This window comes from Neofelis nebulosa, chromosome 4 (assembly GCF_028018385.1).
Source record: "Neofelis nebulosa isolate mNeoNeb1 chromosome 4, mNeoNeb1.pri, whole genome shotgun sequence".
Taxonomy (NCBI): domain Eukaryota; kingdom Metazoa; phylum Chordata; class Mammalia; order Carnivora; family Felidae; genus Neofelis; species Neofelis nebulosa.
The window spans coordinates 46684023-46702202 of record NC_080785.1 but is presented as its reverse complement, the minus strand read 5'-3'; the positions used below and the strand labels follow the sequence as shown (position 1 = coordinate 46702202).

General features: G+C 43.0%; 1 protein-coding gene across 2 annotated transcripts; it reads left to right on the top strand.

The window, feature by feature from the left end:
• Positions 1–268: 268 nt before the first annotated feature.
• On the top strand, positions 269–17160 carry PPP1R17 (protein phosphatase 1 regulatory subunit 17). 2 transcript variants are annotated; one of them, XM_058724670.1, is made up of 5 exons: positions 269–574; positions 5717–5823; positions 8683–8835; positions 10214–10366; positions 16578–17160. In XM_058724670.1, exons 2-5 carry the CDS (start codon positions 5742–5744, stop codon positions 16655–16657), a joined length of 468 nt encoding a protein of 155 aa, XP_058580653.1. In that variant the 5' UTR covers positions 269–574; positions 5717–5741; the 3' UTR covers positions 16658–17160. The 2 variants fall into 2 exon arrangements, with proteins under 2 accessions (XP_058580653.1, XP_058580652.1); XM_058724669.1 differs by lacking the exon at positions 269–574 and adding an exon at positions 4433–4535.
• Positions 17161–18180: the final 1020 nt, after the last annotated feature.

Genomic DNA, 18180 nt, shown 5'->3' with positions numbered 1-18180 from the left:
TGAGTCAATATGGGTAAAGAAGAGTGCCTGTCACCTGGGAAGCCTTATGGAAATGTCAGCCATTGTTACTATTCTTCTCACCCGGGGCCCCGGTGGTGAGTGAAAGTGCCTCGTGGTATTTAAACTCAAGTAGATTTGAGAATTAAAATTAGCTGTAGCACCTTTCGGGCAAGTCACCTAAACTGACTGTGCCTCAGCTACCGTATTTGCAAAGTCAGGCCAAAAAACCCTACTGCATCGGGTTGTTTCAGGGATTAGAGGGTCTAGCTGGCTTGTCTGGATTTCTCCAGCCTTGCACACTGGGAACTCAAAGCACCACTCTGTATTGTGTTTTGTAATGGACAATTATTGCAGTCGGAGCAGTGGCAGCGAGATTATCGTCTTCCCCTCTCCATCCCCCTTGCCCTGGCGCCTGTGAAACGGAGCATCCCCATGGCAACAGCGGCAGCTGGTCCCTTGATAAGAGGAGCTGGAGCCCAGCAGCAGCCACTGCTGCAGAGAAGCCGGCCCAGCTTGGGGAGGAGGCTTGCCCTCCCCTTCTCTCGCCTTCTCATCCCAGAGCCTGCACTGATTGGTAAGTGCTTCAGATTTTTACTCCAAGAACTTTTGCAGCAAGGAAAGCAAATTTTCAATAAGTTACTGCTTCTTGATGGTCGCTGGGACAAAGGAGGCGGCAGCTGGTGGTGAAGGGGCAGGGAAGGGGGCGGGGGCGGGGGTTTGCGCTCTGGAGCAAGACTAAGCTGGGGCTAGATGGGGACCTGGAAAAGTCATCATTTTCAAGACATTTTTTCTAAAGGAGGTGGAGTTCTGAATTCTGTAGAGTCAGAATTCTCGCAAACTAAATTGCTAAGTTTCGAGATGAACACTGATATGTCCACATATTCGCACACTGTGGGAAGGCTCATCTTCTAAGGCTGGGGAGGCTGTGCTTGCCAAAAACACCTTTCCATGCCCTACTTCAAGTAAGACTCACTCCTTGAGGAATACTGCAAATTTAGTCTTTTAATGAACAAACCTGATTTTAAAACGTAGTACTTATTGACCTGAATTAAATCCTCAGGCTAAAAAGAGATTTGACAAAGGATACGGATTTTATATAATCAGACACCACATTGGGCTGTGGACATAACCTTCTAACTTTTTATTCCATCAAATCAATCCAGGGATGATTACTTTGGGGGAAATTCTTCAGAATTCTTTAGAATTTCCTCAGTTAAGCTGCATCCGCTCGCTTCTGAGAATCAGTAGTACCATATTCCCAAGACTTGGAAAGGGGTGTCTGTGTTGGTTTGTACCTTGGATTGTTCTAATCTCGTGATTAGCTTCAAAGAAGGCCAAAGATGGGACAAGGAGACGTTTCCAACGGTTCAATTTAATAAGGATGAAAAGAACAAACAAGGCAACGCACACTTTTTAAAGTGTCAGCGTGCCCTGAGATCTGGGCTAGAAGCTTTAGACACGCTGTGTGAATACCCTCAACCCTGGAGAAAGAGCCGCCATCAACCCATTTTACAGATGCGGAAACTAAGTTTCCAGGAGGACATACAACTTCCCCAAGTGGACCCAGCTAGAGACCAGTACAAGTAACCAAACATTTGCTTCTACCCCGTATTGCCTCACAGGGCCAAATGCTTGATGTCAGTGACCTTGAGTTAAACTACATATTCTAACATCCAACCAAGAAACTTACTCGGTGTTGAGAGAAAAGACAAAATGCCCAGGCCTGCTTCTGACCTCAAACTGAACTGACCAATCTTTTTAACATGAGGAAATAGCACTACTGTCCCCAAAGTAGGAACCGGCTCTGGGCTGGTGGAGCCCCCCCCCCCCCCCCCACAGCGTCCTCAGCTTCAGCAGCCCACTCTGGCTTGGCTGTCCTCCTGCAATTTGGTGGGCTTCCTTCCCAGGTCCCTGATCTTCCGGTTCCTGTTCTCAAAAGAGAAGGTGACTTTTATCATTAAATGCACTGGCGCCCTTGTGTATTATGTGATGTCAGTTAATATATCTCTTCTCTAGGTGGTGTTTGCATTTACAAGTGTCTCTCTGTGGGGGAAGAAAAAAAGGCTTTTCAGGTGAGGGTGGGCAGCTTGATATTATCCAAATCAACACTGTGTGTGAGTGTTAAAATTCAGAGACACTGAACGTGCAATCAACAGCAAGAAGAATGTGAGAGGGTGACAAATCTTTGTACTAGAGAACAGTTTATGTAATACCCCCAAGGCATCTCATGAGGCCCTAGTCCCTTGGTTAGAATCTGAACACCCAAGGGGCCAGGTATTTAGGTATGAAAGAAAGAGGCAGCACTTAGAACATTCCCAAATTACAGTGAGCTGCTGAGGGAGATGATACAACCTTCCAGGGCAGCATGACAAGCGCAGGGTCCCTTCGCTGGTGCTTGGGATGGGGAGGCTGAATTAAAGAACAGAAAGCATGAGCAGGGGCAGAAATCATTTCTTAGTTCATTCATTAGACTGGCTCGTGTCTTACAGTGGCTCAATCACACAGAGCACTCCTTATTCACCGGGAGGGAAATGACTAGTGAGTAGGGAGAGGGGGTCATCTTATACTAACATTCAACAGACAGGTAAAATGACAGTTACCAAGAAGGTGATACTAAACCAAACTTTTCTCTCCTCGAGTACTTGTTCCTTTCTTTGTGTGAAGGTTTTCTGCCAAAAAGATCTTAATGACATCATCCATGATAGCAGTATCCTCTAATCCCCTGGGCAAAACTCAACCCTGCCCAGCACAGGCTATTGTTGTGACATAAAACCCCAAATCTGAAAACCATCTTTCAGCCCCATAGCAAACAGAAGCTTGCCGGCCCGGCCCAGCACTGCATGCTTGCAATCACACTGGTTTAAAACAGTGTTTCTGGGGTGCCTGGGCGACTCAGTCGCTCATGCTGGGCATGGAGCCTGCTTGGGATTCTCTCTCTCTCTTTCTCTCTCCCTCTCTTTCTCTTTCTGCCCCTCCCTGCTAGCACTCGCTCTCTCTCTCTCTTTCTCTAAAAAAAAAAAAAGAGTTTAAAGTAAGTAAATAAATAAATAAATGAATGAATAAAATAGTGTTGCTTCCCCTACAGACACGAGGTACTATCTTGGGGAAGAAGCAGGTGCCCTCACCTTGTCCAGGGACTTCCAACACTTGGACAATTCACCTGCTAAGGGAAGGCTTCTCTCTCACACGTCCAGTACCGTGAGAGCCGTTTTGTTCAGATGAAGGCTAGCCCGCCCATGGTTCAGCATCTAGATGAAAATGAAAGGTTTGATAATTTTTTAGCTAAACAAGCTGGTCTTCATTAGCTAGTCATCCGGTGTGGTAGAGATGTTACCTAACAGTGACTACCATTCACTCAGTACCTGCAATGTGCAAAGCAGGGAGCTATTCCATTTAACCTTTATAGTAACTCTATGAGGTAGATACTATTTCCTCTATTTTACAGGTAAGAAAAGTGAGGGTAAGAATGGGATAGGGGGACAGAGAGGGACCTGTGACCCCGGGGGCCCATCCCTCAGTGCACCCCAAAGAGGCTACCCTTTGCTAATTCTATCATAGCAGCTGTAGCTTGTAGATAAAAGGGGAAAAAATGATGACATGGTTACTTGGGCTCCATTTACCCCCACTACCTCATTAAGATTTAGCTACTGAATCAAAGTCATACCTCTTTTTGAAGAGCTGAGATTCAGCCTAGATCCATTTGAACTTGAAAGCTCAGATTCGAGTTAAATAACCAGCTATTGAGCACACAGAAGCAGTCATATGATTCAAGTACAAAGAAAAGAACAGCTTACTCTGGCTGGAGAGAAGGAGAGGGGGACCATTGCCAGATAAGACCTAAAACAGAGAGTAGGAGCCTATGGTCAAATGACGGCTCTGAATCTAAGTGTGTAACTAATGATAGGTCCCTTCAACCTCTTCAAGCCTCAGTTCTCCTTCTAAATGAACACTGGACTAGATCCTCAATGGGGTGATTTTCAGCATCAAGTCAATGACGGGGCCTGTGACTTTCTGCCCAGAGTGAAGTAAGATTGGATTGGTTAAGGCGCACAGGCCGTATTTGAGGCTGTAACTTTCCCTCGAGACCTCAGCACTGAGCCCACTCATCCCGACTGATGGTCCAATAGCTTTCCTCTCCACTTGAGCAGGTGGGCGGTAACCACCCAAGTTAACAGCATACTTCCTTATGGTCCCAGGGAGTTGGCAGTCTTTATACAAACATTAAAACAATGGTCTGAATTGATTTCTGCTAAAGTCACTCAGTACAGTCAGTCTGCTCAGAATGACACTAAAAGCCGGGTTCAAGTAATCCGTTAATAGCTCCATCTGCTATGCAATGATCTCAGCTTGTAGGGGGAGAGGCCCTCCAGCCTTCCCGGAGAAAACTGGCTTATTCCTCAGAAGACAACTGAGTTGAACTAATTCTATGAGCTTGAAATGTTAACACAACTGGTCTCTGTGTTCGTCTGCATGCCAGTGATCCAGGAATCTCAAGAACAGAGGATCAGTTTGGGTCATTTTAATCTTTTTTGTCTGTAAGTATTCTTGTTATGATAGAACGTGAGAAATAAATTTTCAGAAAGAAATAGAACCAAGGCAGATTCTATAAATCTCAAGTAATGCATTTCTCATTCAGACTTGACATATGTCCATTCTGGATTTCCACTCCTGGAGAATGACTACAATAGCTCTGAAAGTTCAATGGATTTGTGGTCTAAGAAAATGGGGGAGGGGGAGGGGGAAACAGACTTGCTTTAATGTCAGAAATCTCTAGGGAGAAAATAATAAAGATCCGTTTCAAGACCTAGATTTTTTTCTTACCACCTTATAATACGGGCAGGGAAAAAAAAATCTTATTACCTTATAATTACTTTATACTATACATTTATACGTTACATGCTATACTTTGTAGTATGTCATGATAGAAAACCAGAAGGCTGATTCAATTTGGGTTCAAAGGAATCACTGTTTTAAGAGTCTTGGGTATCTAATGGAAATCTTCAGGACTGGGTTTGGACCCAGGCTATTTAATAATTGGATCTTGGCTATTTAAGAATTGCATAACTAAAGAAATTATGTTTGCTGATTCTTGCTTTCTTCATCTATGAAGTAGACATAATCCTACTTTGCAGAACTCAACAGAATATATAGACAAGATTTAATCAAGATTTCTGTAACTCTCAGCTAACTCATTTCTAATTCAGAATTGACAAGTATTCATTCAGAAACTCCCACAGTGCTTCTGAAAGAGGAATAAATATTGAACGTTTGATGAATGGCAGTTATATCCATGTATGTGTGTGTTTCATTTATTTTGACTTAAATCTTTTTTCATGTTTATTTATTTTGAGAGAAAGAGAGAAAGAGCATACATTCACGCACATGCATACAAGCAGGGAAGGGGCAGAGAGAGAGAGAGTCCCAAGCAGTCTCTGCGCTGTCAGCATGGAGCCTGATACAGGGCTCGATATCCGATCGAGAGATCATGACCTGAGCCAAAATCAAGAGTTGGATGCTTAACTGACTAAGGCACCCAGGAGCCCCTATTTTGCCTTAAATCTTAAGTTAGAGCTTCTAGTAGTTAAGCATAAGAAACAGACTTGAAAAAATGGGATTGAACTGAGAACGTAGTAAGTGCTCAATAAATACGCTTATTTACTAAGTGAGCAAATGAACAGAAGACACACTAATGGTCTTGTTTCTTATACTTCTGTAGGGCTGGAGAAGACATACCTCCTTCGATGATGTCCACTGAGCAAATGCAGCCACTGGAGCTCTCAGAAGACAGGCTGGACAAGCTAGACCCTCATCGTGAGCACTTAGGTAAATGCTGCAGCGTGCATGTCAGTAGTGAGAGTCAGAAAGGAGGTGTCTCTGCCATCCTCTCGCCAGCCATTCGGTTTGCAGGCAAGTCAGCGGGAGGCCCCCTGAAACCTGATCGTTTGTACCTTCTGGTGACAGCCAACACCAGCTGGAAAGGCAAATAGCCATGGCTCTGTGGGGTCTGCCATGTAAATATTAGCCGAAGCACTGGAGAGAAGTTCATTAGAGTTACAGAAAGAGAGAAAAGGCATTGTCCTCTTTTCTGGGTCTGACAGAGTCCCAGACAGAGCATTGCTGAGGCAATAAATGGAATGTGGCAGGAGACCCGCTTTCCAGTATTTGCCGGCACACTTACACCCCATGTGCAGTGCAATAAAATATTCCAAATATCTCTCTTTGCCTATCAAGACAGAATTTTAAATAGCCTTTTTCGGCTTTATTGTCAATCTGTTTCCTTTCCAGAACTGACTTTTTGCATAACCTTTGTAATGAAAATACCAGAAACATTTCTGCCTCTACCCATTTCTAAAAATGAGACACTCAGACTTTTGATGGATGGGCCTTTTGCATATTCATAGCCTTTGTTTATGTCTCGCCTGGTTATGAGTCCCCCCTCCTCTCCCCTCTCCCCATTTGCCATCAAGATAGTTTATGTTCAGGATTTCTCCAAAAGTAGGAAAAAGTGCAATGGAAGTAAAAGTCCAAATTGAAGCAAATGTCTTGCTCTCTGTACTGTGCACTGAGTCGTATCCTGGGGTTGAATGGTGACCCATGACTGGTCGACATCCAGCCTGTACTTCCAGAGGCCCTACCGCTGGGCAGCACCCATTCTGACCAACATTCATTCATTCAACAAATGCCTATGGTATGTATGATATGGGGGGGGGGGGAGTTAACTGTGCTATGTGGCAGCAAATTTTTAAAATGGTAATTTCAGTCCTTATGAAACATAGTCCCAAGAACCTCGGCTTACTCTTGGTGTCATAACATGCCAGGAATGTAACCTTTAGTTTTTCATCTGGCCTTCCCAACTTCAGTTTCCTCGTCTGCAAATTGGAGATAATAGCACGCCTTCCTTGTGGGCTTGGTGTAAGGACTACATGAAAGAATGTGTTTGGGATACGATATGAATATTTAACAACCGGTAAGAAATGAATGACACAGGTTATATCTAGACCCACAAAACTGAAGTGAACAGGTTTGACACATTTAACCCCCAGTGTTTTGAAGACATTGACCTGAATATTTTCATAAAAGAGAAACAGAGAGAAAAAGAAGGGAGGAAGGAAAGAAGGAAGGAAGGAAGGAGAATAAAAGGAAGAGGGAAAAGAGGAAGGGGCTGAAAATATCCAATTAATACCTGAATTTCCCCCAAATTCATTCACAGCCGTAGATGTAACCAGACTGTATCCAGGTCATAGTGAATTTCTTCACTGTCTATGGCTTCTTTGAACCCTAACAGACTATCTCCTTATATATAACATGTTTGAGTTCATTCATTCAAGCATACATCCGACAAATATTTATTAATTGCTGTAAGGAGATAAAAACACAAGATACCTGTCATCAAAGACGGCAGAGAAGATATATGCAGAAAAGGTGTTACATGAACAAAACTCCTGCAGCTACCCAGAAGCTGAGAAAGGATACCCAAGACTGTGAAAGACTTACAGAGATGGGGTGGGGAGGTGGGCTTTCTTTGGATCTTATAGAAGGTGTCAGGGGGTGAGCAATGGCCAGAGTCAATTTTTTTTGAGGATTTGAGATATATCAAATGTAACAACTACTTTACCAACATTAACAAATGTAGTCTTCTGTCACACACACACACACACACACACACACACACACACACACTGATTTAATATTATCCCCATTTAAAAATTTGAGACAATATCAAAGTTCCTAGAAATTGAGGGCCAAATTCTCAGAACTAACAGGGGACAGAGTCAGCAATTGAACTGGGATCAGTCCAACATCACTTATCCATTCAACATGCATTTATTGGAGGGAGAGGCAACTAAGAATAAAATTATTAAAAGGACATAATCCTTAATTTCCATGAAGCCTCTTTCTAGAGCAGGAGAGAAACCATTATAGAATAAACAGGTGCTAGAACAATGACAGAGAAGCTCAGAGGAGTGCGCCATCAACAAAAGCATTGAGGAGTCAGATGGAGCAAAGAAAATAATGGCTGAGGAGTGATCAGACTGGATTAATTGTGTACCCTGGCATCTGATGGATGTGATGCAGAGCCTCACAAGCTCCGGGCACTGAGAAAGGTAAAAAGCTGAGTAAGAGGGCAGGAGGACCTGGGGTTGAGATGGTCAACTGGGAGAATTGCAATGCCAGTGTGCAGTGAACCAAGACACCAATGCTGAAGGCAAGTGTGAATCATCCGGGTGACCACCTGGCCACAGAAATGGAGGTGGGTGAGGAATTTGCAGAGAACTTTACTACAAGACTGAAGAGCATGCCTGGCTCCATCCTGACCCGTGGAGTCTTCAAGAGAGCAAGTCTTGAGGAAAAGAAGTTAAGAAAGAGCATTTAGCACAGAGAACCTGTTCTCCCATCAGAAATTTAACTCACACCCACTCTGTGGCTTGCCTAATTATATTTTAAAGTTCTCTTTTGCTTTGATTATCCATCCGCTCTGGCGTTTTGTAGAATATTCCAGTTTTCTGTTTTACTGTGTATTTGTGCAAGGCTCCTAAAGTCTGATGTAGACTAGGCCAAAATATATAAATAATTTTCCTTTTCAGACCAAATGGCTCCTGCAAGTGCTTGGAAACCAACCAGTTTGTGAGCAACCCTTATTCACATCACATTCTTTTTTATTTTGCATCCCCTCAATATCAGATGACCTTTCAGACCAGTTCATTAAGGACTGTGATCTCAAAAAGAAGCCAAGAAAGGGAAAAAATGTGCAGGTTGCCCTGAATGTTGAGTCAGACCAAAAAAAACCAAGAAGAAAAGATACACCGGCATTGCACATCCCACCTTTCATACCAGGTAACGGACAATGAGTTCAGTTCGCACATCTGTAAAAGGGAACCGCTGCTGTAGATCACATTGGTCTTACAACGTTTCCTTAAATACTTGGGTGTTTTTAAATCACTGGTACTATCCCTACATCTGTCTTCATGACAATATGGCCAGCTGCTATAACAAATGAATTACAAAATGTTAATGGCACAAGTTTTGGGTTTTTTTTTTTTTTTTTCACTCATCAATAGTGCAAGTTGCAAAAGCAGGTTCTGCTCCAAACAGTAATTCAAGGATTCTGGCCGGTGGCAGTTTGCACGTCACCAGCACATGGCTTTCAAAGTCACCGTGAGCCTCAGCATCCAGCAGGCCCAGGGATGAAGTGGGGAGGGGCGCAGAACAGAGGGCAAGATTGGCAGGCCCAAAAGGGGCACACCTCGCGTCCTTCAGTCACAAACTTCACCGGACTGCAAGGGAGGCTGAGAAGTGTAGACTCTCTGTGTGCCCAGGAAAAAGCAAAATGGTTTGACAAACACGTTGTCTAACGTGTCTCTCTAACAACCTTGTGTCAGGTGTGACACTGTTTCTCAACAGTTTTGTTTGGTTTTCTTTCCTTTTCTCCTTCCCTCTGGGTCATGTGTTTAGTGTTCTTTCCACTCATGATCCACTTGGAGGGCTACAAAACAAATAGAAGCCAGAGCTTCCTGGGAAGGAACTTTCAGTTTTATAAGACAAAACAGAAGCACCTAAATAGCTGAAATATGCAGGGAGAAATAACAACTTTATGTAAAAGTTGTTTACTTATGTAAAAGTAAAATAATTGCTTTATGTAAGTAATGAGGTCCTTACATAAAGACTCCAGGAGCTCAGCCTGGGCAAGGGGTTGTGGAAAGTTTCCTAGAAGAGGCCGCTTTCAGAGAGTCTTTAAATGATGGAGAGAAATTTCACATGTGGGAGAGGTGAGAAGGCAGGCAAGACACTGAAGAGTGAAGCATGTGGCCTGCAGAACAACAAATGATGCATTGCTCTAGCCAGGATGGCCCTGGGAGGCAGGCAAACCTGGGCTCAATTCCTGGCCCTGACCCCTGGGAGCTGGGCTGCTGTGGGTATATTTCGGTGCCTCGTTTTCTTCAGACGTGTGACGATGATGGTAATATTAAATTCCTCAGTGTTTTCTGAGGCTAAAATAAAATCAGGCACGTAAAACCCTTTACTTAGAGGATGTTCGCTAGTGTTGCCTCAATAGAGACTAATTCTTAATATTGAAACGATTGTTTAAAATAAGTTTGAAAAGATATATTGACTACCATCACTAGGTATATGTGCAAATATGAAGGCATAGTCCTTACGTATTAGGATATATGTGTTTGACCCTGTTTCCCCATTTGTTCCCCAAACCATGCAGGTGTGCTTTCAGAACATTTAATTCAAAGATACGATGTTCAAGAGAGACATCCAAAGGGCAAAATGAGTCCAGCTCTTCATAACACTGACCTGGAACAGAAAAAACCAAGGAGAAAAGACACACCTGCCCTGCACGTGTCCCCCTTTGCAGCAGGTAAAAGAGCTCGTGCAAGGCATTTGCAGGGGGTGATGGGAACAGGTCAAGAGCCTTACCATCTGGAACTGCCACGGGCATGGCCTTTGTCCTGGCCCAGCAATCTGTGTCACACAGAAGTGCTCTGGGGAAGAGGAGCATTTATTGCTGCCTTTCACATTTACCTTCCCCGGCAGCTCCCCCAGGGCTGAGTTGGAGCTGGGGGAGGTTCAGAGCATTACTCATGCTTCAGCAGGACTGGTCGAATTCACTGGGCCAATGAAATAGAAATGTCAGTGGGTCCTTGAAAAGAGTTGAAATACCCCCCTCCCTAGTCTTCCATGAATCATGCATCCTATGACTGATAGCTGATTCTCCCAAGACGCCTGGATATACTGACCAAATCTTTAAAACAAGAGAAAGAGAGAGGGAGAGGGAGAGAAAGGGAGATTCAGAAATAATGATAGCCACCTTAATATGTGTCAAATCAAACCAAAAAGTCTTGCTGAACTATGTACACCACCCCAGGCTATATAAGGCAGCTAATGTATGAAGTGTAGTCTTGTCCCTGAGAATGTTAAGTGCAGGTTGGGGAAAAAGACATATACATTCACGATTAGGTTATAAGACTGAGCAAGTCTTATACATGTGACTGAGTGAGTCACATGTGTGAGTGTGTGTTTTACACAGATATTTGGAGGGGGTGGCAGAGAAGAAAATGTACTAATGTTCATTGAGACTCTACTAAATGTTAGGTACTGAGTTGGGTATGTTTGTGGATTTTGTTTAAATCAGCTGAGTAACACAAGAAAGGAGCTATTAGGTCCCTTCACATAAAAAAGCTGAAAGAGAATGTATGTAACTTCAAGTCTTCTGTGGATGACATTGACGGAGAGGTAGCTGCTTGGTTGATTGGTTGGACTGAGATGGGATGATTAGGAGGACAGATAAATGGATCAAATTATGCTCAAGATCAAACGCAGTGACGCAGCAGAGCTGGGGCTCTAATCCAGGCCTGCCTTACGTCGTACTGTGGTGGATAGTTGGGACTTTCAGCTCTATGGCAATCCAGAAGGGACCCTTAGGGAGGAGATGAGATTTTGTTGCTATAGAACTATGTTTCCCCATTATTTTATTTAATAAAAAATTGAAAGACACCTCAGAAGAAGACATCATAAATAGGCAGTCAGGGATACAGACAAGGCCACTGATCTCTGTGGAGCAGAGCCAGGCAAGGACGCATGGAGCATTGAGGAGGCATTTCTCTGAAGAAGTGGACCAAGGACTAAGTGGCAGGTTCTGAACTGCCTCAAACGTGTTCTCATATGCCTGCAAGGAACCTCCAACCCATCACACATTTCCCCCAAGCTCTGCCTCTGTCCCAGTTCTAGTCGCCTTTCAAGACTCAACCAGATCAAAGTCTCTGCTAACAGACCCCTCCGAGTCCAAAATGGATCTTTTCTGTCCGTAACTAACTCTGTAGTAGATGGGCGTGCAAACTAAGACTGTCATCTTTCAGTATAGTTTTCATCGTTCTTGCTGCTATTTTTGTGGCTTTTCTTTCAATTGACTTAAATTTGATGAATTCATGAGAACTGGCCTGTGATTGCTCTATGTTGCTGGTATTGACCTTGCTGTCTAGCCAAGTCCCTTCTATACAGCAGTGCTCAATAAGGATCTGTTGATTTGATATTCTATTTGCCAATCACAATTCTTGGCAGTTCCAAGTTCTCTATTAGGAGATTTTATTTCTTTACCCATTCCTGTATTTGTTTTTATTGAAGTTCTTCTAGGGGAAGACTTGATCGAGGAACAAAATATTTATGGGCGTAGAGTCACCTTAGCAGAGGCATTGAACATGGGCTTTGCGATCAGAAAGGACTAAGTTTGATCTCTGGTTCTGCTCATCCTAGCTTTGTGAGCCTGGGCAACCAGCACAAACAAAAGAGCCTCCTTCATTTCATGCATTTCTGAATGGAGGACCATAAAAATCTGTTTCCCAGGATTGTTAGCAAAATTAAATAAAGTATATAAAGCACTTAGCACAGATCCTGGATTGTTCAAAGTCCTCAATAAATGTGAGTTCCCCTCCATTCTCTTCAATCTTATATTCCTTGAGATTATTCAAACCATTTCTAAAAGTGAGAATTTTCCTAGCTGCAAGTGTTTTTACCTCTCCATATAAATCTACTGATTCAAAGGACTTCCTAAAATGTTAAGCCCTGTTTATTTAAGCAATGGATGCTGCCTACATCCCAATATCTACATCTTAGGAGAGCAGCTTCCGAGCTGAATTTTTAAAAAGTGTTTATCAAACAGGGCAAAGTACACAGAGCTGGAAAGAGAGGCTGTATATCCACGGACTCTACACACATTATGGAATTCCTAGGATCAGCAAATCTCTGTGTTGTATTTGCAATTATAGATAGTGTTCTATGATTCTAGCTTTTATTAGCATATTAGCTGAAGCACTTTATTTTTGAAGAGCCTTTTAGTATCTAAAGATTTGGCAGTAATCGAAATGCTAGTTAAGCTGATAAGGATAGAGCCTTCGGCAGATGTTCAGAGAGACTCATATTGGTTCTAATAAGGGTGTTGAGAGGAACTCACAGACAAATGCACTCTGGAGACATCTCCTCTCATTAGCCCTTGGCAAGTGAAGACCGGACAAGGATTATCTCTCTCTTCTAAATCTCTTGCTAACTGCCTTCATTCCCCTAGGTTAATGAGCTTATTTGTTGGGTTCCAACTGCCAGACAACTCCTTAGTGAGGAGTCATCTCTGACTTCCTTGCCAACCCAGGTCTGTTCCCAACTTGGCCCACATTTGCCTGAGCCCCCCATCTTGGTGACTGCATGGCAGGGTGCATAGGACTGTGATTAGTAAGATCTTAATAGCCAAGAACTGCTTAAAAGAAAAAGAAGTCTTTAGCTAAGGTTTGTGGCAAAAGGAACCAGGGAAAGTAAAGAATAACGAGGCTGGAAGCATTGAAGAGAAGTCGCTTGGAAAATTGGCCCACGAGCTGTAAATATTTGGAGATCAAAGCTCGGTAATGTGCTTGTAGAAAGGAGACTGATATGTTCTTTGAAAGTGACACCTCTTCTGTTTTTCTGGGAATAGTGTTCTCTCTGGTGTGGTTTGCCAGGACAGGTGGCATCTCGGCCCTGGCTTCCTTGAATTAGAGGCATACATCTGTAATGCAGGTGACCAGCTCTGAGTAGGATCATGGCCTAAAACAGCTTGTTGCAAGGCTAATTGGTTGGCCCTTAGAGACCTTGGACTGACAGCTTTGGCCTTAAAAACATACCAGTTTCTAACAAACAGGCAAGTTCCTTAAACTCTCCTACACAGAGAATGGAAAGGTAGGAACTGATATTTTCTAAGTCCCTACTGTATCCCAAGTCCCCTGCTAGATGCTAGGATATCCATTAAGAACCTCACAGTTCTTGGCCAGGCAGGCTCAGTTGGTTAAGCGTCTGACTGGATTTCAGCTCAGGTCACGATCTCATGGTTCGTGAGTCTGAGCCCTTCATCAGGCTCTGTGCTGACAGTGCAGAGCCTGCTCAGGATTCTCTCTCTTTCCATCTCCGCCCCTCTCCACCCTCTCAAAATAAATAAATTAAACTTAAAGAAAAAAAAAGAACCCGAGAGTTCAGTAGGGGGTAGGGGTGATGGATGTATTGTCCAATGATTCCTACAATGTGAAAAGTGCTTTAATGGAGGTTCACGTAAAAGTGTGCTTGAAGCATAAAAGAATGTTGGTCTAAATCTACTTGGCGGTATCACCCCCTGAGGGGGATATGATTTATTTTTTTCTCCAGTTTTGCAAATGAATAAACTGAGGCTCAGACAGGTTAAATGACTTGCTCAAAGTTCAATGACCACCAGGACAAAGCTTTCTGGCTCTAGAGTACATTTCTTCAATAACATACCTCTGTTTCCCATGGGAGAACATAGGCTCAAGACTGGGTTAAATCACAGACCAGTGTTTATCAAACCTCATTCATCATCAAATGAACAAAGCTGACAATATGAAACATCAAGCAGAATGCAGTGATGACATAGATGTTACTGATTTAAGGCTCATCCTAAACAATGATAGCCATGAAATCAAGATTTTGATGAGCCACAATATGTATTTTTCATTGTAAGACATTATTTTAAGGCTTAACTATATTAATATAAATGCTAGTTCACTTTCCACTTGAAATTATCTCCTGTGTCCCTGTGGAAAGCCTAGCCTAGTTTGGGAAGGGCTGACCTTGATGGTTAAACAGGCTCCTCCTTTCCCTGGAATCCCAAGACTTTTTTTTCCTGCCCAGATGCTTGTACAACTAGGTTTCAAGGATACCCCAAATAATCAGAAAGTTGACTGGGATCTGGGAATTTAAATGCTCTTGTCCACTTTGAATCAACTCAAATTTGGCTTGATGTGAAAAGATATCAAGGAAATTAAGATGGAAAGTTTGGGGGATTAGCATAGTTAACTGTATGTTCTCCTACCATGATAGCCTTAATTCCAAGTAAAAATCCAAACCTCTTTGCAGCAGGTATAAGAGAAAATATCTCCCACTGTGTTTCCTAAGTGATTTATGCAAAATCCTCATTTTCAACCAGACTTCTGAAATTGTTTTTCTCCTCCAATAAATATCAGCTAATTGGTAAAGAACCCATATGAACAAACTAGGAACTGAATCAAATGAATAGTCATTAAGATCAACACATAGTTTTCATTAATTTGCCGCTGTTGAATGGAGTCCAGTGTTGTAGAAAGGCCTCTTGTGGTGCACAGCTTTCTACCCTCATGTTTAGATCTTTATGAAATGCTTAATGAACCAAAAGGATTCTAATTATGAGAAGGTGGGAGTGGGGCAAGGCACTGTGGTTGGCTGGGATGAGATGACAGAAATCACGGAGGACTGGCCTTGAATCATACCCTCCTTTATGTTTTTATTAAAATGACCCTACTTCACAATTCACAGGATGAGCAGACCCACCCAGATCTCCTTGGATGGTCTTAACTGGTCTGATCAGTCCAGAAAATTGTGCTTAGGCTTCTGAATTTCAACGATCAGTAAACTCTTGAAAAAGAAAATATATTGGAGCCCAACATAGGGATACCACCTTTGGATTCTGCCTAGTAAGATGCTAAAAAACTAACCACCTGACATGCCTAAAATTTCATAAAAGAAAGGATATTTTAATACCCAAAAGGAGAAAAAGAGTCACCTCAAAATAAAGAACAATTTTTTTAAATGGTAGTCACAGAACTTTACAAAAACTCACTGCCCGTTCTTGAGTTTCTCATTTTGCTCTGAACCACGTAAAGTTTAGCGCCTACCAGCACTGACACACAGAAATGGCATGTTCAGAGCCTCTGCTCAATATTTCCCCTAGATGTTAAAATGTAGTTGACTTTGACTTTATGCTGCTGACCAGTTCTTTGCAAAGAAGTGAACTAGCAAATGTAAAAGGAAGGGATGGGGCGCCCGGGTGGCTCAACCGGTTACGTGTCTGACTGTTGGTTCCGGCCCAAGTCATGATCTCACCATTTGTGAGTTCAAGCCCTGCATCGGGCTGTGTGCTGACAGTGCGGAGCCTGCTTGGGATGCTCTCTCTCCTATTCTCTCTGCCCCTCCCCTGCTCATGCTCTTTCTCCCTCTCAAAATAAACTTTACAAATGAAACAAAAATATATAAAATAAAAGAAAAGCGGGAGAAGCGGACTCAGCTGCTCACAGGCATGGTGCTGTGCTCAGCATTGGACGAGCTTCTTGTTCAATGGGCACAATAGCCCTTCACATCAGTATCAGTGTGCTCATTTTACACCCGAGAAAATTCAGGTGTGAAAGTGTTCACGGGCCCAACACAGATCGAGTGAGTGACAGAATGAGAGGTCCGAAGCAGTTGGACTCCAAAACCTGTTTGCTTTTCATCCAACTGTGCTGTGAGCTTAAATGCAGAACACAGACACGGGGGTAAAAGTTGCCTCTGACTCCCAGGTTAGTGTCTCCTGGTAACCAGAGCAGTGTCCTGCCTGAGTCACAGCTCCTCTGGGAAGGCCAAATAAGGTCACCCGGCTCCCTCTTTCTGCTGGCACCTTTAACACGTAGCTCTGCAGATGCTAAAGGGCTTTTGGGTTGTCATGCTCCTGTGTGCTGTGTCTACGCTGTAAGGTTGTCTAATATTTTAATTAGAGGCACTTAATTGCAGATTGGTGCTTTGTTTTGCAGGTATGACACTGCTCAGGGACGAGAGACCCAAAGTGATCATGGAAGATGACGAAAAGGATGGTGACAAAATAGCTATTTAAACAGAGTTCCCCTGAGACCCTTGTAAATAGGTTAGATTGGTTCCCTGTGGCGACCTAGAAAAAAAATAGACTTGCTTCTGCTCTCATTTTGTCATAGTCTGCCTTTAAGATCCAGACACCTTTCCCCCAGGAGACATACTATATCAGATTGCCAGTCACCTCTTCGACTCTCTCTTCTTTCTTGAATCTGGTTTCTGTTCCCGCCTCTTGAATTTTCGTTTTCTAATGCAGCGGAAAGGAAACAGATCATTCCAAAGTGGGAGGTAACAGGGAAAACTCTAGTGTTAGCTTCTGCATCTTCTGGATCAATTCATGGAGCAAAGAACATGAATAGCATGGAAGTGCGTTATTTCTTGGTCTACACTGGTGACCAGGACTTGACTTCACATTATCCAAATAGCAGCTCAAGGGGGGACTGACTCCCTGTTGCCAGTTAAGGAGGCGGGAAGGCTTGGTTCAGACTCACTGATTACTTTGGAGAACATGGTCTTTTGTGTCCTTTATCTTTCCTCAAGAGTCCAAGTGTCTCTGGTGACCTTTCTATGATCCTTGTAACTGATACCCTAAAGGCGAATGAGTCGGGGAAGTCAACCCAATTGACCATGCTGGTCTACTGAGAAGCTTAGCAATATTTCTTATTTATTTTTATTTTTTAAAACATCTCTTAACCATGTTATCCTGAAATTTGTGAGCTGTGTCCCAAGTGAACCATGATAGCTAGAATATTGTTCGTGATGAATTTTCTTTTTGAAAAATTAATTAAGGTTGATGGAAGGCGTTTGTATATTTTTAGCATTCTGACTTAGACCCCAATATGCTTTCTTGAATGGGAAGGAAAAATGTGGTGTTTTGAAAAATTAATTAAGGTTGATGGAAGGCGTTTGTATATTTTTAGCATTCTGACTTAGACCCCAATATGCTTTCTTGAATGGGAAGGAAAAATGTGGTGTTAGCTACTGAGCAGGGATCTACACATAACCCCAGCCCCAGCCTGCTGGCTATGGGTGCCGTGGGAAACCTTTGCGTGAAGGCCTCATCCACCAGGTGATGGATGTGAGGAGATGCAAAAACTGTTGTGCAAAAGTAGAAAGGTGGATATTCAAACAGATCCCGCCTGAAAGCGCTAATGTGGAGGCTCTGTATACACCCTCCAAAAGGCTGTCTTTCTCACAAACGTGGACAAGATATAGGACGCTGCTGGTAATAAAAACGCTTCTAACCACATGTTTATGGCCCGGTGCATTTCTTCTAAAAATTATTTACTTACAAATACCAAGAGAAGAGGTTGCAGGAGAGAATTACAGGACTGATTCTGTTTGTTTTTGACCCACGTAAGTTTAAAAATATTTGAATTGGCCATTAATATTTCACAATCCAATCAGGAGAATTAGCCTAAAATTCTAGATGTGCAGATTCTCTTAGAAAAACACCTCAAGATCTGACAACCTCGGACCTGATTAGAAGCATGGCAACTGTCAGCTGATGCTGGGCACCGGATGCCCTTTTACAAACACGCATTGTCC